A 21,385-nucleotide genomic window follows, 5' to 3' on the forward strand; every position below is an offset into this window, starting at 1 on the left:
TTCTGTTCACCGGAAATAGTGGAGGATGGGGGCACCTCCTTTTGGGGTTCACAAAATTGGACCCCCTGGTCCAATCTTTTTGAAACTTGGGAGTTTCTTTGAAGAGAGGCACCAGATGCTATGCTGAACATTGGTACCTCTACCTCAAAAAAACAGCTCCCCCAGAGCCCTAAACACCCACAGATTGATTCTCCATTATGGGGATTGATCTCCATAGGGTATAATGCCCAGCTGACATTTCCCCCCACCTCTCTCTGATAACCCTGAAGCGGAGGGCCTCCAAATGAGGGGATCCCCTCCCCTCTAGGGGTATTCATTGATGGAAATTGTTGACGTTCTTACCCAATGTGTGAAATTGTTTATGAGAAGCTTGAAGAAGCTAATGCGAAACAGGGGCACTAGTACAAACCTGTTGCCTTATGGATTGCTGGCTGCATGTATTTAAGAAAACTGGATTGACTGGACATTAGTTATCTTCACCTGAACTTTCCCAAAGAAGTCTTGGCATTGATTTGCTGGAGGAGGAGGGACTGGCGTTTTGGTGAATATGTTCCTTGGACTCTATAATAGTGTGATTTATTTCACCTTTTGGAATTACAACACATTCTATATTTGTACAGATTTAATTATATTTTATTGATTTATTGGATTTCACGGGAGCTTTAAGCTTTGGATTCCCCTGCTCAACTGGAGACTGGCAACCCTGTTTCCTAACCTGGAGTTGGCAACCCTGTGACACACCTCCCATTTTCACACTGGAAATAAATTAGACACATTCGCATGCCAACACCATTTGCACAACCGTGCAATTCTTTTTTTAACAAAAAAGGTAAATACATATATCTCAATAAATCCCATAAAAGATCATTCCATCCTTCATAAAGCCAGGGATGACACGGGGATTTAAGGAGAGAATAATCCATCTACGTAGCCTCCCGTGCTCGTGTGTCAGAGCTTCATCTCTCCGCCACAGCTTTACGTAGTCAATTATTTGCTTTGAAATACTACTTTGACTTTCAAATTACATTCCCGCTTGATCAAAACAAAGATCTGTCAACATATAGGCGTTGGCATTTCATACGTTTATATGCCGTTAATATTTTACCGGCAAACGCATACGTTCAAAAATATCATCTTGTATTAATACCTGGGACGATTTGCCAAAAAAAAAAGAAAAGAAAATCACTCAACAAAGGAGAAAAAGAATTGCTTTTTCCTTTTCTGCGAGAGCAGCCGGTCAATGAACCCGATAGTGAGAAGGTCTACAAGCCCCACGGAAATGAAGGGAGAGCTTCACAGGAGCCATTGCTTCATTTCTGTGGTATTTGTGTTGGACCGTTTCCCTCTGGATCAGGCTCTGTACCTTTTTTAAAAGGCTGCATGAATCCTGATGATTCACCGGGAGAGATTGCTTGAGAACGTGGCCCGGCGCAACCCTAACAACAGTCTGTTGATGAGGAAGCCGTCATTAAAAATTAACTGAGCCTGCAGCGTGAGAAAGACAGCAAAGTAGATTTCGAGCCTGGCTCAGAGTACTCAGGCTGCGGTGAAGACCCAGGCACGCAGCAGACTGTACAAAGAGGAGAGATTTGATGCAAGCGCAAGCTGTTAGAGCCACAAACAGAATCCAGTACCATGCAGAGCAGCCAACTACAGGTGTTCAGGTTTCTGGACAACAGTGAGGCCTAGAAACATACCAGCTGGTTTTTTAAAATGAATGTTCCTGTGAGGCAGCTTTGCTTTTCCCAGCAGAGGCTACTGGCTGCGCCCCTTGGGTACAGGGAATCCTTTGTAATAGCCTGTGTTCAGGCTTTTTTCAATGGCTGCTTGATGCTTGTGGAGCAGATTCCCATAAGACGTCAGGGAGCTGTGTGTGTGTGCACGTGCATGTGTGTGTGCATGCTGCCAGGTCGCAACTAGCTTATTGCTACTCTTGCAAGGGGCTTTCTAGGCAAGTTAGAAGCAGAGATGCTACGGTATGCCATTGCCTTCCTCTGCAGAGCCTTCCTTAGCGGTCTCCCATCCAAGTACTGACCCTGCTTAGCTTCCAAGATCTGAGATCAGGCTACATCCCATTATGCATTTCCTCCCATGGGGGCCTTTGCCCTCCTGGTATTTCAGGTAGGTTGTGAAACACAAGTGTTCTGAAGAGCATGTGGGGCAGTCTGAACACGAGCCAGGGGAGGGGTCTCCATCCTTTTTGAACCTGTGCGCATTTTTGGAATTCTGACACTGGATGAGGAGCACAACCACAAAATGGCCACCACAACAGGCAGAGCCAGATGCAAAATGGCTGCCAAAAGAGGCAGAGCCAACCATAACGGCGGCCACAAAAGGCAGAGACAACCACAAAAGTGCATAACTCGAATAGTAGCTTTTCAATATTTCAGGCAGAAACTCTCCTTTACAAGATGCCTTCAAAATGAATACATTATTTTAAAATATTTTCTGGCGTGCACATCGCTTATCTTTAATCATTCAGGGAAGATCCTTCTGCAGTGCTGAACTGCTGAAGCAACATTTTAAAAATCTGCACAAACTATCGGATCTCCAGTGGCCAATCAAAAGTCCTGCTGGGCACAAGCCCTAACTTACCCCTCCTGCTTTCTAGAAACGCTTGTCATGAAAAAGTCAAACAGATTTTATGAGTCCTAGGTAAAAACATGCTATTTAAATGAAGAAGTAAATAATACAATATTCAGGAACTAGGGTCACCAACCTCCAGGTAGTGCCTGGAGATCTGGAATTATTGCTGATCTCTAGCCTACAGAGATCAGTTTCCCCTGGAGAAAATGGTGGCTTCGGAAGGTGGACTCTAAGCACTGCACCCTGCTGAGGTCCTGTGCACACCCCAGACTCCACTCCCAAACACCCAGATATTTCCCAACCTAGAGTTGGCAACCATATGTGTACCACTAGATATCATACTAGGGTTGCCAATCCTCAGTTGGGGTCAGGGGATCCCCTGTTTTGCGGGCCCTCCCCCCTGCTTCAAGGTTATCAGAAAGCGGGGTGGGAGGTTGAATGTCCACTGGGCACTGGTCTCCATAGAGTATAATGGAGATCCATGGGTATCTGGGGATCAGGGAGGCCTGATATTTTTAGGTAGAGGCACCAAATTTCCAGCATAGCATCTGGTGCCTCTCTACAAAGAAAACCCCCAAGTTTCAAAAAGATTGGACCAGGGGGTCCAATTCTATGAGGCCCAAAAGAAGGTGCCCCCGTCCTCCATGATTTCCCATGAAGTGAAAGGCATTTAAAAGGAAAGCAGCCCTTTTAAACTTCCTTCGGAATTCAATCGTGCTTGTCACACCCTTGCTCCTGGCTCCACCCCCAAAGTCCCCTGAGTCGGACCTGGCAACCTTATACCATAAACAAGGTGATCTTGAATACTCCCTTAGGGAGAGCGGAAGCAATTTTTAGGTCAGCAAAAAACCCAAAATGAACAGCAGGAACTCCTTTGCATATTTGGCCACACCTCCCTGACATAGCCAAGAGCTTACAATAGGCCCTGTACTAAGAGCCCTGAAAGCTCTTGGAGGATTGGCTACATCAGGAGGGTGTGGCCTAATATGCAAATTAGTTCCTGCTGCAAAAAAAGCCCTGGGGATGGCTGTATCCGAAGGACTCGGTATGGGAAGGGAATGGCACATCAGTGTTATATAGGTGAAGAAGAAAGAGGCCCTCAGGGGCTCTCCATGAGATCTCTTCTTTCCGCTCAGGTTGTTTTTATGGACCTGAGTCGCCTTTCTGCCTTCCAGAGAAGCCTCATTAGTGTTCTTGCAGGATTCTTTTCACATAAGCCTTGGGAAGCAGGCCTCCCCTTCTACCAGTAAGTGCTCAAAAGTCATCTCCTGCAGAGGCGGCAGATGGACCGGAAAGGGTATGCTGGGTTTTCTTCCAAATTGTCCTTCCTGATTCCTCTCTTCAGAGGATGCAGAGGGAGTTCTGGAATTGGTGGCAGCTTTCACAAACACCTGTCGATGTCCTTGACCACAGAACCCAAAGCGTGTCTAGGATCACCAAAAAGGGTGCCACCTGGAGAAAACGCACAAGGACCATCTCTACAGCAGTGGTCTCTGACCTATGGCTTGGGGCCCTCAGGTGAGCCAGGGAACTCCACTTGCAAGGATATGATCCCCAACAGAACCGCCTTTTTTCTTTCACTGCTTGCTGGGTGGACCTGTGGCTGGTGCAAAGAGAACACGGGAGCCCACATGTCTGCCCACATGCTAAGGAGACAAAATGAGATCGCTCATCTTTGAGATGACTCAGATATGGATTGAGAAATACCTGGAGATTCGGGGGTGGAGCCAGCATAAGCGGGATTGATGGGTGTGTATCCCCATCTTTCTTGATGCATATATTCAAACTGCCCCAGTACATATGAACATATGAAGCTGCCTTATACTGAATCAGACCCTGGGTCCATCAAAGTCAGTATTGTCTTCTCAGACTGGCAGCAGCTCTCCAGGGTCTCAAGCTGAGGTTTTTCACACTTATTTGCCTGGATCCTTTTTTTTGAGATGCTGGGGATTGAACCTGGGACCTTCTGCTTCCCAAGCAGATGCTCTACCACTGAGCCACCGTCCCTCCCCAGTAATATGCCAGTGCTGATTTATGAGTTGTAAGGATATATATGCAGGGCTTTTTTTTGTAGCAGGAACTCCTTTGCATATTATAGGCCAGCAATCCTCCAAGAGCTTACAGGGCTCTTAGTACAGGGCATACTGTAAGCTCCAGGAGGATTGGCTACATCAGGTGGGTATGGTCTAATATGCAAAGGAGTTCCTGTTACAAAAAAAGCCCTGCACATATGCCCTGATGAGAATAAATGAAAAGTTGTGGGGTTGTATTATTATTTTGCCATCTTCTGGGCATGGAGCAGGTGTCACTGGCGTGCATGTGTGGGGAGAGGTATTTGTGAATTCCCTGCACTGTGCAGGGGGTTGGACTAGATGACCCCAGAAGCCCCTTCCAACTCTATGATTCTGTGATCTCCCTGCTTCAGATATGATGCTCTAGCCCCTATACCATGCTGGCCCTCAAAAGATGCGGCAGGCAGGCACCTTGAAATTTGCCTGGAATAATGTGCATTCCTTGAAAAGAACCATTGATGCCAATGCAAATGGGCTGTGCTAAATTGAGACCTCTCATTTGCGTTCATTCTGGCAGGTGCGTTTTTCTCTTCACCAGCCTACGCCCCGGAGAAAATTTGGTTGAAGCAAGGCAATGCCAGGCTGTCCTGTTTTCCAATGTCACAAAAAAGGGGGGGGGGGAGACTTCTAAAAGGGTGTTGCAGAGGATGCAGGGATGGGGCCATTCACTCCGCTCATTAACATAAGAAGGGAAGTCGGGGAATAGGGTTGACAACCCCGTGTTCAGAAATAAGAAGGTGGGGAGGGACGGTGGCTCAGTGGTAGAGCATCTGCTTGGGAAGCAGAAGGTCCCAGGTTCAATCCCTGGCATCTCCAAAAAGGGGTCCAGGCAAATAGGTGTGAAAAACCTCAGCTTGAGACCGTGGAGAGCCGCTGCCAGTCTGAGAAGACAATACTGACTTTGATGACCAAGGGTCTGATTCAGTAGAAGGCAGCTTCATATGTTCATATTGGATTTATATCCTGCTCTATACTCTGAATCTCAGCGTCTCAGAGCGGTCACAATCTCCTTTACCTTCCCCCCCACCCCACCCCACAAAAGACACCCTGTGAGGTAGGTGAGGCTGAAAGAGCTCTCCAGAAGCTGCCCTTTCAAGGACAACTCCTGCGATAGCTATGGCTGACCCAAGGCCATTCCGGCAGCTGCAAGTGGAGGAGTGGGGAATCAAATTCGGTTCTCCCAGTTAAGAGGCTACACATTTAACCACTACACCACACTGGGACTGATTTCCCACTCGCCTTATGCCGCTCTCATGCTCCTTTTCTCAGCGGGGCTTCCATCTGATTTCACAGTATCGCCCGGGGCTGCAACTAGCTTTGCCTTTTTCACGCGGCAAACAGAAAGCTCTAAAAACCAGTTTCTGTTTGCTGCGCGAAAAAGGTGCAGCTAGTGGCAGTCCCAGGCAGATAGCGTGAAATGGGACAGAAGCGCCACTGAGAAGAGGAGCATGAGAGCAGCGTAAGGCGAGTGGGAAATCGGTCTGGCTGTTCTGGAAATTTGAGGATGAAGCCCGGGACAGTGGGGTTTACAGAGGGGAGGGGCCTCAGTAGGGTATAATGCCATGCAGTCCACCTTCCAAAGCAGCCGTTTTCTCCAGAAGTGGATATGAACATTTAAAATGAATAAATAATCAGTAATTTATGTAGTCTGAAGATCAGTTGTACTTTCCAGGAGAGTTCCTGTCTGGAGCCTGGCAACCTTATGGAAACACTTTGACCAGATGCATTAACATTCAGTTGAACTTTTGTCTCCTGCCTACCTGCAGGTATAAAAGCTTGGGTGTGGCCAGAGGTGTGTAATGTATTCGCTTCTGGCAATGTAGCCCTTGGATTCTTGGACCTACAGCCATTGCACAAGCCACCAAGAAACTCAGAATGAATATAAGAACAAAAGAAGAGCCCTGATGGATCAGACCAATTGCCCATCTAGTCCAGCATCTTGTCCCACACAGTGGCCAACCAGTTCCTTTGGAGGGCCAACACCAAGGCATAGAGGCCAAGGCCTTCCCTGATAAGAATATAAGAAAAACCCTGCTGGATCAGACCAGTGAGGGTCCCTCTAGTCCAGCCTCCTGTCTCACACAGTGGCCAACCAGTTCCTCTGGGGGGCCAACAACAGGGCAGAGAGGCCGAGGTCTTGTCCTGAGAAGAGCATCAGAAGAGCCCTGCTGGGTCAGACCAGTGAGGGTCCATCTAGTCCAGCCTCCTGTCTCACACAGTGGCCAGCCAGTTCCTCTGGAGGGCCAGCAACAGGCTAGAGAGGCTGATGCCTTCCCCTGAGAACCTGAGAAGAGCCTTGCTGGATCAGACCAGGGAAGATCCATCTAGTCCAGCCTCCTGTCTCACACAGTGGCCAGCCAGTTCCTCTGGAGGGCCAACAACAGGACAGAGAGGCCGAGGTCTTTCCCCGATGTTGCCTCCTGGCTCTTGTAATACCATCTTGTAATTTTTGTTTTCAATCCTTTTTTATTCAAATTGTAATGAGTTGGCTTAAACTTTTTATTTAAATTACATTTAGGTGCTTTCGTAAACTGTTCTGGGGCTCCTCGGGGGAGAAAGGCAGGGTAATAAATTGCTTGAGTAAATACCACTGCTTTTCAAGAGGGCAAACCCTCACTGCAGGAATTAATGCAGTTCCGCAGGGCCCGTAAAATGGAGATGTTCCGCCAGGCCAACGGTCATCTATCCTGGCCTCCCCTGCTCAGCCCTGCTTGACACCATCATGGCTGACTTTCACACCCACCCATTTGCTCTGCACCGTTCCATCTATGGCTACCCGCAATCAGAATCCTTTGGGACTTCAATTTAATGGTGCAGCAGATGCCATCAAATGTTTTAGTAATTTCTGGAAATTAATAACGTTATAGTTTTTTAATGTAGTATTACAGTTTAACTATGTTGCACGTTTTCATCATGCTGTAAGCCCGCCCGGAGCCTGCGTGCAGGGGACGGCGGGGTGAAAAATCAAAGAAAATAAATGCATAAATAAATAACCTCCCATCTCATAAGAACGTAAGAGAAGCCATGTTAGATCAGGCCAGTGGCCCATCCACACTGTCACACAGTGGCCAAACATCCAGGTGCCATCAGGAGGTCCACGAGTGGGGCCAGGACACTAGAAGCCCTCCCACTGTAGCTCCCTCCACAAAAAACACACACCAAGAAGAAGAAGAAGATATTGGATTTATATCCCGCCCTCCACTCCGAAGAGTCTCAGAGTGGCTCACAATCTCCTTTACCTTCCTCCCCTACAACAGACACGCTGTGAGGTAGATGAAGATATTGGATTTATATCCCGCCCTCCATTCCGAAGAGTCTCAGAGCGGCTCACAATCTCCTTTACCTCCCCCCCCCCCACAACAGACATCCTGTGAGGTAGATGAAGATATTGGATTTATATCCCGCCCTCCAATCCGAAGAGTCTCAGAGGGGCTCACAATCTCCTTTACCTTCCTCCCCCACAACAGACATCCTGTGAGGTAGATGAAGATATTGGATTTATATCCCGCCCTCCAATCCGAAGAGTCTCAGAGCGGCTCACAATCTCCTTTTCCTCCCCCGCCCCCCCACAACAGACATCCTGTGAGGTAGATGAAGATATTGGATTTATATCCCGCCCTCCACTCCGAAGAGTCTCAGAGCAGCTCACAATCTCCTTTCCCTCCCTCCCCCACAACAGACACCCTGTGAGGTGGGTGGGGCTGAGAGGGCTCTCACAGCAGCTGCCCTTTCAAGGACATCTCCTGCCATAGCAATGGCTAACCCAAGGCCATTCCAGCAGGTGCAAGTGGAGGAGTGGGGAATCAAACCCGGTTCTCCCAGATAAGAGTCCGCACACTTAACCACTACACCAAACTGGCTCTCCAGAATACAGAGCATCACTGCCCCAGACAGAGAGTGCCATCTATATCTTGTGGCTAATAGCCACTGGACCTCTGCTCCATATATTTATCAACTCTCATGCAACAGCAGAAACATGGTCGCATGGGGGCACTGCATTTAAATAAATGGTACTGAGTGCTCACAGGCTCCATTGTGTGAATGGGTTACTCCAAGGAGATTCTAGGTACACTAGCAGGTTTCTAGACATGCTGCCATTTCCCCCATTCATGAAAGCAGCCGGGGACACCATCAACAGCAGCTGTTCTTGCATCTAGAAACTGAGACAGGGTTGCTAGCTCTGGTTTGGGAAACACCTGGATATTTTGGGGGTGGAGCCGGGGAAGGAAGGGAACTCAGCGGGGCATAATGCCACAGAGCAGGGGCATCAAACATGCAGTTCGGGGGCCGAATCAGGCCCCCGGAAGGGCTCCTATCAGGCCCCCGAGCAACTGGCTGCCATGTGCTTCCTTCTCCCTCTCTCTTGCTTCTTTCTGCATAACAGTTTGCTTTGGAAGGTTTGCTCAATCGCACAGCAGCTACAGAGCAAAGCCTCTATTTTCTTCATTGACTGAGGCTCCTCTCTTGGTAGGCTTCCCAACCCTCCCGCCCTGGCGGGGGACCCCAGGATTTCCAGCCTCTTCCCCCACTCCCCCAAAAAAGGAAGCGGGAGGAGGGGGGGAAACGGCGCCAAGGAGCGTGGCGAGCCGCCCCATCTCGAAGCGGGCGACGCCACTGCGCAGCTGCCGCCTCTTCTCCGCTTCACCGTGGCTGCTCCTCCGAGATGGGCTCAGGCTGGGCCCATCTTGGAGGAGCAGCTGGGATGGGGTGGGGAGGGGGTGGCAGCGGTGCGGCGGCATCGCCCGTTCCGCTCCGCCTCTGAGGTGGAGTCAGTGGGGGGGGGGCGGGCCAGGAGCACGGCCGGCTGCGAGTCTGGGTCCTTCTAGGACCTGGGTCCTTCTAGGTCTGGGTCCTTCTAGGACCCGGACTCGCGGCTCGCCGTGCTCCTGGCCTGCCTCCACCCTCCCCTCCCCTTCTCTGGTTTCGCCTTGGCTGCTCCTCCGAGATGGGCTCAGGCTGGGCCCATCTTGGAGGAGCGGCTGCGGTGGGGCAGGGAAGAGGCGGCAGCTGCGCAGCGGCGTCGCCCGCTCCGCCTCTGGGGTGGAATCGGAGAAGGGGAGGGTGGAGGGAAGGAGTTCAATTGTGCTTGTCACACCCTTGCTCCTAGCTCCACCCCAGTGTCTCCTGGCTCCACCCCCAAAGTCCCCAGATATTTCTGGAATTGGACTTGGCAACCCTATCTCTTGGGGAGGAAGGGGGGAGGATTAGACTTGGCAGCCCTAGATCTGGCCCTCATAACAAATGAGTTCGACACCCCTGTTTAGAGTTCACCCTCCAAAGCAGCCATTTTGTCCAGGGGAAGCTTGGAACCCAGGCTGGGAAGGTGTGCTCTTCAGCCAGAATCTCCATAATCATTTGCTGGATCTATACCTGAAAGCAAGAGAAGTTGGATTGCTGGATCCTAAAGGCAAGAAGGGGAAATAGTGATGTCCAGCGAAGAGCCAGGGTTTTATATTTAGCTCAGATCTTTTCCCGTGTTGTTTTCATGCTCCTGGATTTTTTTTTTTATTGGCTATGTTTTTAATGGTTTTTTATGTCCTTTAATGCTTTCATCTTGTTTTATTTTGTGCAGCAGCCTCCAGTGGGCCTCTAAAGAGATGGACTATAAATGTTTCAAATAAATAACTAACTAAAGGGGCTTGAAGCTTGGAGGAAGGAAGCCCATTGCTACGCAGAAAAGCATCGACACCTGCCTCAGGGACGGTCCCTTCTTCACCCAGGAACCTTGGATTTCAAAGCAGCTTTTGAAAATAAGCCCCAAGCTGCAATTTCATCTGTGTTGTTTCCTACTAGATCCTGCAGAGCCAGGCCGCTACACAGCGCATACTTTCAGACACCAGCACAAAGTGGGGGAAAGCAGAAAAGCCTCCACATTCTTGTCCGCAGTGATACACCATTATGTCCAAGGCTTTTTTTGAGCAGAAACACACAGGACTACAGTTCTGACTGGCTTGTTGTTAGGGGGTGTGGCCTAATAGGCAAATAAGTTCCTGCTGGGCTTTTTCTACAAAAAAAGCAGCCCTGATTATGTCCATTAAAGTCAACAGGTTTACAAATTGTTCAGGACTGCAGTGTTTGCTCTTCCGCTTCCTCCTTCATGAAGGACTGATTCTCAGCATTGGCCCAGCTCTCCTGGAATGTCAAGTATCTAGTCCTCAAGAGAACTAGACAGCAAGCACAGGCACTGTAGCCCTTGGAGGAGGGCTGCCAGTTCTGGGTTGGGAAACATCTGGAGATTTTGAGGGTGGAACCTGAGGAGGGTGGGGTTTGGGGAGGGCTTCAACAGAGTAAAACACCATAGAGTCCACCTTCCAAAAGTGGCCGTTTTCGCCAGACACACTTGTAAAGTGATCATTGGTAGAACTTTTTTTGAGCAGGAAGGAACACAGTTCCAGCTGGCTAGGTGTCAGGGGGTGTGGCCTAATATGCAAATAAGCTCCTGCTGGGCCTTTTCTTCAAAAAAAACCCCTGATCATTGGTAATACTAGAAGACCTCCAGGCACCACCTGATGGTTGGCAACCGTATCTCCAACTTGGATTTGCACAAGTATGAAAAGAAGCAGCTGCATTTCCTACTCAAGAGGGAGCAGTAGACCTTTTTTGGTCTCTGTCTGGGCCAAGCACTCCTGATCTAGGCTGCCACACCTCTGCACAAATCCATCCCTGAACTGCCGGCTGCTCCCCCAAAGCACCACCTGGTTGTCTCATGCTTTTTTCCACCGCTGGAGCCACAGAAGCATGTCTTTCTTGACCTGCAGCTCCCTCTGGTGTCAAAGCCTCGCCTCTCTCCCCAACCGCCAAGTTTCCCATTTGTCACTCCTTTTCGGGAGGCTGTGCAGCTCCAGCATTAGAGAGAAGGAATCCGGCTTTTAGAATTGGGGAGGAGTTATATGAAAAACCTTATAGAACCACCAACGTCAAAATAATTTTTTGAAATGTCGCTAGCTCTACAGCAGTGCATTCAGCTGATTTTCACCTTTTCACCATTTCACGGTGCAGCTAAGCCTCATCCTCAAAGGTCTCCAGCTGTGATTTCTGGATTTGGAATTTGCCTGCTTCAGATTCATCCCCGGCACAGCCTTCGGTTCTCCCGCCAGCTACGGAAGTGCCTTGCATACCAAAAATCTACCCAAGCAAGAGGCTGCAAAGCAAGGAGGCCAACCCTGCTGACGAATATTCTAGCCAACATTCTGGGGGCTGCAAATTTTATTCTTCTTTTGCAGCAAGAAAAGCTGAATTTGACAGCCTTCGTGAATGATGCACTCACCGGCTTACCTTGCAAAAAACGATCTTGCTTCTACTGAGCGCGGGGAATACTAAAGAACCGTGCAGGACACCAAAGACCAATGAAAATCCTTTTGCTACGGTGATTTCTCTAGGAATTGACCATACAGGCTCTCCCTTTGCAGTCGCCCTAACTAGAAGGAAACCTTTTCAAATCAAAGGCTTGGTACCCAGGATGCTGAAATTTGTGCCCCGTACAAAAGGACACCTTTGTGTGGTGAAATGCTTTAGAACACACACAGCCCTGTTTAAATCTCCTGGCAGTGTCTGAAGAGGTGTTAGTGTCATTTCTTGGGGACCTTCACCATTATCACAAGGGTCTTTCAGGTTCAACTGGAGAAGAGGGTCAGGCACATCTGCAGCATACCCAGACTGACAGGGCAATCCTTTTTTTTTTTTGGAGTTTAAACTTTTTATTAATTAAAAACAAAAATACATTCCAACAAACATCAACTATAATACTAATAACCATAGAATCTACCTTACAAGCCATCCTGTTATGAATACAATATGCAGAGTGTATTTCTAATATAAAGCAAAAGTTAAATACTTATCCGGTAATTTACACAATGTTTTTTGTTCAGATTGTACATAAGCAAAAAAGTGAAACCATTTCTCTACAAACATGTTTTTATCTAGACCTTTGTCGGATGCTTCAGAATTTTTTATGGTAGTAGCCAGCTTATCCATTACTACTAGGTCCCAAATTTTTAGAAACCAATTACGTTTAGAAGGCAAGACAGGGGCTTTCCAGTGGTGAGCTATTAATAATTTTGCGGCTAAAATAAGCATTGAAGCCAATTCATGTTTATGCTTAGGCATTTCCCCATTTTTCCAAAGGTTAAGCAAAATGGAGTCGGGGGTGAAGGGCACTTTGTGATCAATTATACGTTCAACAGTGGGCAAAATTTTCGACAGGGCAATCCTAAACAACTTTCTACATTAAGACCCTCAGCGTTCACAGACTCATAAACGTAAGAATATAAGAGAAGCTATGTTGGATCAGGCATAATATAGTGGCCAAAAACCAGGTGCCACCAGGAGGTTCACTCTCCAAAGTAGCCATTTTCTTCAGGGGAACAGATCTTGGTTGTCTGGAAACCAACTGTAACAGCAGGAGGTCTCCAGGCCCCACCTGGAGGTTGAGAAGTGGTTCAACACAAGAGGCACTGGGGTTACAGAGAGGAGTGGCGGCTGCTCCTCACTGAGGGGAAAGTACAGACCAGGGCAAGGTACAGAGGAGGGCAACTAAGATGATTAGGGGACTGGCACAATTTCCCTGTGAGGAAAGACTGAGGAGTCTGAGACTTTTCAGTTTAGAAAGGAGATGACTAGGGGTGGGGAGAGACATGATAAAGGTTTCTAAAATGAGCTGAAAAACTATGGGCGTTTTCGCACTCACCTTCAAGTGGTGCGACCACCCTCCTCACGCCGGCGGATCTGCAGGGATTTCGCACCAGAAGCGCCGGCGCACCCAAAAGAGCCGGCGACTTCCGTCGCGAAACCAGCTCAAACGTTTTCCTGCTTCTTGGCGGTTTCCGTTTGAGCTGGTTTCGCGACGGAAGTCGCCGGCTCTTTTGGGTGCGCCGGCGCTTCCGGTGCGAAATCCCTGCAGATCCGCCGGCATGAAGAGGGTGGTCGCACCACTTGAAGGTCAGTGCGAAAACGCCCTATGTTTTCACCTGAAATATGTGCCTGCCCGCCTGTGTAGATTTTTTTAGTTGTGTTTTTATTCGTATACTATTACTGTTCTATTTTAACTATTTTACCATGACTGTGATCCGCCCTGAGTCCACATGGGAAAGGGTGAAATATAAATTGACCAAATAAAATAAAATAAAATAAATTATTTCATGGGGTGGAGAGAGCGGACAAGGAACAATTTTTCTCCTGCTCCCAAAATACTAGAACTTGAGGGCATCTAATGAAGCCGATGGGCAGTAGATTCAGGACGGATAAAAGGAAATACTACTATACACTCAGGGTGGTTAAAATGTGGAATTTGCTGCCAGAGGATGCAATGATGACCACTGGAATAAATAGCTCCAAAGGGAGCTTAGATAGATTTATGGAGAATAAGTCTGTCGGTGGCTACTAGCCCTGGTGACTGAAGGGAACATCCACATTTGGAGGCAATAATCCTCTGAATCCCAGAGCCAGAAGGCAACATCAGGGGAAGGCCTCAGCTTCTGTGCCCTGTTCTTGGCCCTCCAGAGGAACTGGTTGGCCACTGTGTCAGACAGGATGCTGGACTAGATGGACCAGTGGTCTGAGCCAGCAGGGCTTTTCTTGTGTTTTTGAGGGTGGGAAGAATCTGATCACTAAGGAGCAGGGAGCTGGGGGTCCAGGAACTGACCTAGGAAGCACTACCCAAGGCCCTTCTAGAAGCCCACTTCAAGGCCCACAAAGAGTCCCACCATGAAACAGACTCTCTCTGTGATGTTCTGAGGTTGGACTCAAAAACCCCTGCCCACGTACCAGATGCAGCCTTGGAGGTCTGGCTTCAGTGGACACGTCTATTTTATTTATTTATTTATTTATTTATTTATTTATTTATTTATTTATTTATTTATTTATTTTATCAGATTTATATCCCGCCCTCCCCTAACGGGCTCAGGGTTGCTGACAACAGTTAAAAACCACATAGAATACTAAAAAACAATACACAATAAAATCAATGCTGAACCCCACGGCACCCTCAGTAGTAGAGGACAGCATTCTTAGCAGTTCCTTCAGCTTGACAATACTCCCTCCTCTCCCCGCTGCCCCCACTGCAGGACAACTCAGGCCTCTCCTCTCATTTAGCCTTCAGCCCCCTGGAACAACCAGGATTGTCAATTTTCAGGTGGAGGTTGAAAAAGAAGACGACGAGGAGATTGGATTTATACACCGCCCTTCACTCAAGAGTTTCAGAGTGGCTTACAATCTCCTTTCCCTTCCCATCCCCACAACAGACACCCTGTGAGGCAGGTAGGGCTAAGAGAGCTCTGAGAAAACTGCTCTTGAGAGAACAGCTCTGAGGGAACTGGGACCCAAGGTCTCCCAGCTGGCTGCAATTGAAGGAAGGGGGAATCAAACCGGGTTCTGCCAGATTATAGTCTGAGTTCTTAACCACTACACCAAAGTGGCTCTTCTAGAATTATAACTGATCTTCAGACTAAATTATTTATTTATTTAATTAAAGCATTTGCTCCATTTGTCCTGGAGAAAATGGCTCTTTTGGAAGGTGGACTGCATGCCATTATGCCCTACACCAAGGTCCCTCCCCTCCCCCTAAACCCCACTCTTCCGTTCTCCAACCCCAAATCTCTAATTATTTCTGAACTCGGAACGGCGACCCTCCGAATGACATTCTAAGCTTCTTGCTGGCCTGTGGCCAACAAGTCCTCTTTTTGCAAACCCACCAGATCCTGGAAGCTTCGCCTTGCTTTGTACATCTACCCGTAGCCTTCGGTCCAAAGCAGGCAACCAGAGCATAGAGCCAAAGGGCTCTTGGCTAGAATCTCTGGCAAACACAACAGCCTCATCTTCCGCTTTTCCATCTTCAAAGACAAGCAGCCTGAACGGGGACCTGGAGATCCGGGCCCTTACTGAACAGTTACCTTTTCGGGGGGCCTGTAAAACGGAGCTATCCTGCCAGGCCTTTAAACTGAGGCAGTGGGCATCCTACACTATCAGGCATTCTACTCCATTTGACCGGCCCTATGCTGTCGTAATATTAAATTACCTTTGCTGTGTCTGATTCTTAGAACGTAGGACTGATTCGCAGTCCGTACAACATGTGGCAACTGAGCCGCCATCTAAAACTGTCTGTGATTGAATTGTCTTTTATTTTATTCACATGCTTTGTCATTCATATTGTTTTTATAATGTTGTTATTCACCCTGAGCCCTCCTTGGGATAGGGCGGACTACAAATGACCTAAAATATTCACCCTGAGCCCTCCTTGGGATAGGGCGGACTACAAATGACCTAAAATATTCACCCTGAGCCCTCCTTGGGATAGGGCGGACTACAAATGACCTAAAATAAATAAACGCATGCCGATCTCACTGGACTACTTGTTCACTCGCCTACCCCACTCCCGGCCCAGGAAACAACAACCTGGCCCCTGAAGCATAAAAAGAGCAGATTCTTCCCATCTGTTTGTTTGCGCCGAACTGGGAGAACGGGGATCTGTTATGTAGAGACACCCACAGATACAACACGCGGAAACTGCCAGAAAAGACAGACATGTTTTCAAACCAAAGAGTGTTGCTCCAATGCGCCTTTTTATCCAGGTTAGCTATGAAGGGCAGGGTCCATACCTTGGGTTGCCAGCCTTCCGGGGAGGGGGCTGGAGATCTCCCACTATTACAACTGATCTTCAGGCAATAGAGAGAAGTTCCCCTGGATGAAACGACCGCATTGGGAGGTGGGCTTCAGTGTTCCCTCTAAGATGAACGAGTGAGCTAACTCACAGCTTTTTAGTCTCTAGCTCACACATTTTTGGTCTTAGTTCAGGAAAAATGTCCTCAGAGAAAACTAATGTTGTTGATGATATTGGATTTATATCCTGCCCTATACTCTGAATCTCAAGAGTCTCAGAGCGGTCACAATCTCCTTTACCTTCCCCCCTCACAACAGACACCCTGTGAGGTATGTGGGACTGAGAGAGCTCTTACAGCAGCTCCCCTTTCAAGGACAACTCCTACGAGAGCTATGGCCGACCCAAGGCCATTCCAGCAGCTGCAAGTGGAGGAGTGGGGAATCAAACCTGGTTCTCCCAGATAAACCCAGATAAAACGCATGCAGTAGCTCATGACTTTAATGCTAGTAGCTCACAAAACAGAATTTTTGCTCACAAGACTCCACAGCTTAGAGGGAGCACTGGTAGGCTCTATGGCATTGTACCTCGCTGAGGTCCCTCCCTTCCCCAAACCCTTTCCTCCTAAGGCTCCACCCTCAAATCTCCAGCAATGAGAACAACAGACCAGGAACCAATGAAACCAGCAACCAATGAGAACAGCAGGCCAATAAGAAGTCTGGAACTCTTCAAGCCTGGCAGTTTTACATTCCATTTCCCCAAATGTTCACACAAGAAGGTTAACACAAGGTGTGGGGCATTCCATACAAATGTTTGTGAGGACCACAGAAGCACTTGGCCCAAAAGTGCAAGTAGGGTTGCCAGTCTCCAGGCGGCAGATGGAGATCTTCCAGAATTATAGCTGGCCTCCAGGTTTCAGAGAACAGCTCCCCTGGAGAAAATGGCTGCTTTGGAGGTTGGTCTCTACAGCATTAGACCCTGCTGAAGTCCCTTCCCTCTCATGGCTGGTGCATGGGAGTAGGTAAGGTAGGTTGTTGCCTGGGTGCTACGTAGCTGAGAGCAGCGGGATGGCATGTCAACTTGTGCTCTCCTCTGAGCCGAGCTGCCCTCACAAGGGAAGCCCAGCTCAGAGGAGAACATGCCCTGCCTGGCTGCCCTCACCTTCAAGGTGAAGGCAGCTGGGTGGGGCATCAGCACAGCTTCTCTGAGTCAGGCTTCCCTCACAAGGGAAGTCCAGCTCAGAGGAGAACACCCCTGCCTGGCTGCTTTGGCCTTCAAGGCAAGAGCAGCCATGCACGGTGCGTTCTCCTCCGAGCTAGGCTTCCCTTGAAGGGAAGCCAGCCTCGGAGAACACCTCTGCAGTGTACTCTCAGAGTGGCTCTGCACTTCCAAGAGTGCACTGTACAGGTGCGGCTTGGCCGGAGCCCACCCACCCCTCCCTCCACACTGCCACGCCTGCTTTCCCCATATGCGGGGGTGTGGCGGCAGGGCAGGCACAGGTGGGGGGACACGGGGCACATGTCGGCCTGAGGCGCCAGAGGGACTAGCACCAGGCCTGTTCCCTCCTCAACTCCCCCCCCCCAAAAAAAAACTCCAAGAATTTCCCAACCCTCAGCTGGCAGTTCTAAGTGGTAGAAGTATGAAGGGGAGGGAGGGGATGGCTAGGCCTCAGAACAAGGGATGAAGGCTTAACAGTGCCAGTCCTTTCGTATTCTCCAGACAGAGAGCTTCATGGCAAACAGCCAGGCTAAAGGGAATCCTCAGGGGCTTCATCATTTTTAGCCCTAAATGTTACCTCACAACCAAACTTCCAGCTTCTTCCCAAGTTCCCTTGTGGCTGCAGCATCCCCTAAGATTACGGGGCGCTCATTCACTGCCCCGCAATGGGACAGGTGCCCTTTTGATGACATCCCCCACGGAAAGTGATACCGCACCTTCACTATCCCAGTGGCCAGTCGAAGGTGAATGGCTCCCACAAAGGTGGGCAGAGCACAACCTGAAGCTAGCTCATGTTTTCCTACCGTTATACAAACCTGTGGGTGTGTGCCCATGGAGACACATGCGACATTTAGAAGTCTGCTTTTTGGTCAAAGCAAATATGTTTCTTGCATAAAGGTTGAATGCAAATGTGGGTCACTGCGAACAGATGACCACAACACTGCATGCTTGGGCTGCCAACTCTGGTTGGGAAATTCCTGGAGATTTGGAGGGGGTGGAACCTGGGAAGGGGGAAGTGTACGGAGGGGAGGGGTAAATGCTATGGAGACCACCCTCCAAAGCAGCCGTTTTCTCGAGAGGAACTGATCTCTGTTGGCTGGAGATAATTTGTAATTCTGGGAGATCTCCAGGTCCCACATAGAGGTTGGCAAGCCTATTGCATGCATACAAAGAATGGTATGGATTGAAACAGAACTACCAGGATGCTGGAAAATGCTTCCAGTCCTAGAGAAATCCGGTCTGCCTTACTCAACTTGCTATAAATCCAGGATTGCCCTGAGTGAGAATAATTCCACCAATACTAAAAGGAAAGGGGAGGATCCGAGGACTTCCTATTCAGAGTTTGGCAAGAAGAAATCTTTCCCGGGCCCACAGGGAAGAGCAGTCCACAACGTAAAAGGAAGGAGGGTTCTCCCCAGTCCTGCATGACACAGTTGGAGATTTAACAAGCTGAAATGAAGCCTCCATGGGGTTTGGGTCTGTGTTAAGCTAAGCAGGGTTAGCCCGGGTAAGTATTTGGATGGGAGACCACCAAAGAATTTCAGGGCTGCAGCTGAGAATGGCAAAACCAGCTCTAAACATCTCTTAAGGAGGAGGAGGTTGGAGGCCTTTCACTATCTGAAGAAGTCTCAAAGCAACTTACAATCTCCTTTCCCTCCCCCTCCCCATAACAGACACCCTGTGAAGTAGGTGGGGCTGAGAGTGCTCTCCCAGAACTGCTCTCGAGCAGAACAGCTCTGCGAGAGTTATGGCTGACCCATGGCCATTCCAGCAGCTGCCGGTGGAGGAGTGGGGAATCAAACCCAGTTCTCCCAGATAAAAAGAAGACGACTGTAGATTTATACCCTGCCCTTCTCTCTGAATCAGAGACTCAGAGCGGCTTACAATCTCCTATATCTTCTCCCCTCACAACAGACACTCTGTGAGGTTGGTGGGGCTGAGAGGGCTCTCACAGCAGCTGCCCTTTCAAGGACAACTCCTGCGAGAGCTATGGCTAACCCAAGGCCATTTCAGCAGCTGTAAGTGGAGGTGTGGGGAATCAAACCCGGCTCTCCCAGATAAGAGTCTGCAACTTAACCACAACACCAAACTGGCTCTCACCAGGAGTCTCCATAAATCAGCTGCAATGTGACCACCCTTAACACCCACAGTGCTGTCAAATCACAGCCATCGTATGATGTCCCCATAGGTTTTCAAGCCAAGTGCTTAAGCAGCGGTGGTTTGCCATGGCCTCTCTCAACGGAGTCTTCCTTGGTGGTCTCCTGTCCAAGTACTGACCCTGCTCAGCTTCTGAGATCTGTGACTACATTGGGCTATACCATACCATTTCACATCCCCCATGGAATTTGCTTATGAGAAAATATGCCTAAGACAAGGTTGATTCCTGCACAAGAAGTATACTATCTATGGAGTGCTATCCATCATTCCTTTCGGCCACTAAGATGATGGAGGCAGGAACAAGGAGGCATTGCTACCATAAACCAACAAGGGAGGACATGCTCAATAATGACACCTTTTAAATATAAGTTAATTATTCTACCACAGAAAGAATTTCCTACAAATAAACATGGAAGAAGTGAAGGGATCTTGCTCAAAAAGTCCCAAGTCACAGCTATTGCACCAATGTAAAACGGAATCAACCCCAATAGCTCCAGCCAAGGAACCCTGAGCCTTGTAGCGTCACAAGGGTGCTTGGAAATCCTTTATTATTTGCAGATCCTTTGCCAAACTGTAATACGTAGGTTTCCTTGCTAAGAAAACTGACAAGTCTGAGTAGAGAAGCTTGAGGCTTATGAAGGCAGGAACAGGGCCTGAGATCTTGACCTACAGCCTGAAGCTTTCAAGAACCCGGTTTCACATGACAGTCGCCAGAAAGATCTGAATTGGGCCTTGACCTGAAGGAAGCAAACCGGGCACAGTGTAAACACCAGAATGCACCTGGATACCTTCCCAATCTGGTCCTTCGTCTTTGCGCAAAGAGTAATACAGCCCTGAAGGTGTGTGTCATCAACAGCGCCCCACAAATGGAAGAGAAACACAACCTCACAAGCAGTGACAAAACAACCCGACTGAAGGGAAAGGCAGCTCTTACCTGGTCTCGGATTCTCTCCTGCTGGCCTCGGATCGCCAGGGCGTGCTGCGGGTACTTGCTCTTCAAGTGATCCATAAACGCATCCCGCTTCCGTTCCATCTCAGACTTCTGGAGCCCTGTGAGGGCTTCTAGGCTCTGGGCGGCAATGACAGTGTGCCGGCGTTCCGAGGTGTGCACCAGCCCTACATTGGAGAAGCGGCGTGTGCCGTTGCCCAGGGTCCGGTATTCCCGCGGATATTCTGCATCATCTGCCGAGATCATGTGGGCACTAGTCCTCTCGGGATCTACATGGAATTGGAAGGGAGGAAGAAAAGCAGAGGGGAGGTCAGGGCACCTTTCTGTTTGTCTTATAATGGGAGGGGGACTGGGGATTTCAGATGTCCTAGGGTTGCCAGCTCTGGGTTGGGAAATACCTGGAGATTTGGGGAGTGGAGTCTGGGGAGGGTGGGATTTGGGGAGGGGGGAGGGACGTCAATGGGGCATGGTTCAATAGAGTCCACCCTCCAAAGCAGCCATTCTCTCCAGGGAAAATGGTCTTGATTATCTGGAGTTAAACAATAAGAGCAGGAGATCTCCAGGTGCCACCTGGAAATTGGCAACCATATGAGGTGTATGGAGTGGCGTGGGGGGTTATTCAAAAAAGGAGTGAGGAAGAGGAGGAATAAGCCAATCACAGTTTATTAGAAAGGGCTGATCGGTCTTTACAACTGGGTGGTTATTTTGGGGAGGATAATCCTTTCGGGAGGATTATCCCACGCAGGAATTTGGCAATGCCCAATTTCTCTCCCTAAGCTTTTTGTGAGTGCCTTCTCTTCTTCAGTAATCAGC

The 21,385-nt window shown here is 48.9% G+C and overlaps 1 protein-coding gene across 6 annotated transcripts in view; it reads right to left on the minus strand.

Moving 5' to 3' along the window:
* Positions 1-21,385, minus strand: part of SRCIN1 (SRC kinase signaling inhibitor 1) — a 468,342-nt gene that overhangs the window by 203,570 nt on the left and 243,387 nt on the right. For 5 of the 6 annotated variants that reach the window (XM_060256101.1, XM_060256100.1, XM_060256108.1 and 2 more), the window contains exon 2: positions 20,558-20,841. The exons of the other annotated variant lie outside the window; for it this stretch is intronic. In XM_060256101.1, coding sequence (XP_060112084.1) covers positions 20,558-20,841 — 284 coding nt within the window. The remainder of the gene's footprint in view (positions 1-20,557; positions 20,842-21,385) is intronic. 6 annotated transcript variants of the gene reach the window in all.

The sequence above is a fragment of the Heteronotia binoei genome, chromosome 15, assembly GCF_032191835.1.
Source record: "Heteronotia binoei isolate CCM8104 ecotype False Entrance Well chromosome 15, APGP_CSIRO_Hbin_v1, whole genome shotgun sequence".
In the NCBI taxonomy this organism is placed as follows: Eukaryota; Metazoa; Chordata; class Lepidosauria; order Squamata; family Gekkonidae; genus Heteronotia; species Heteronotia binoei.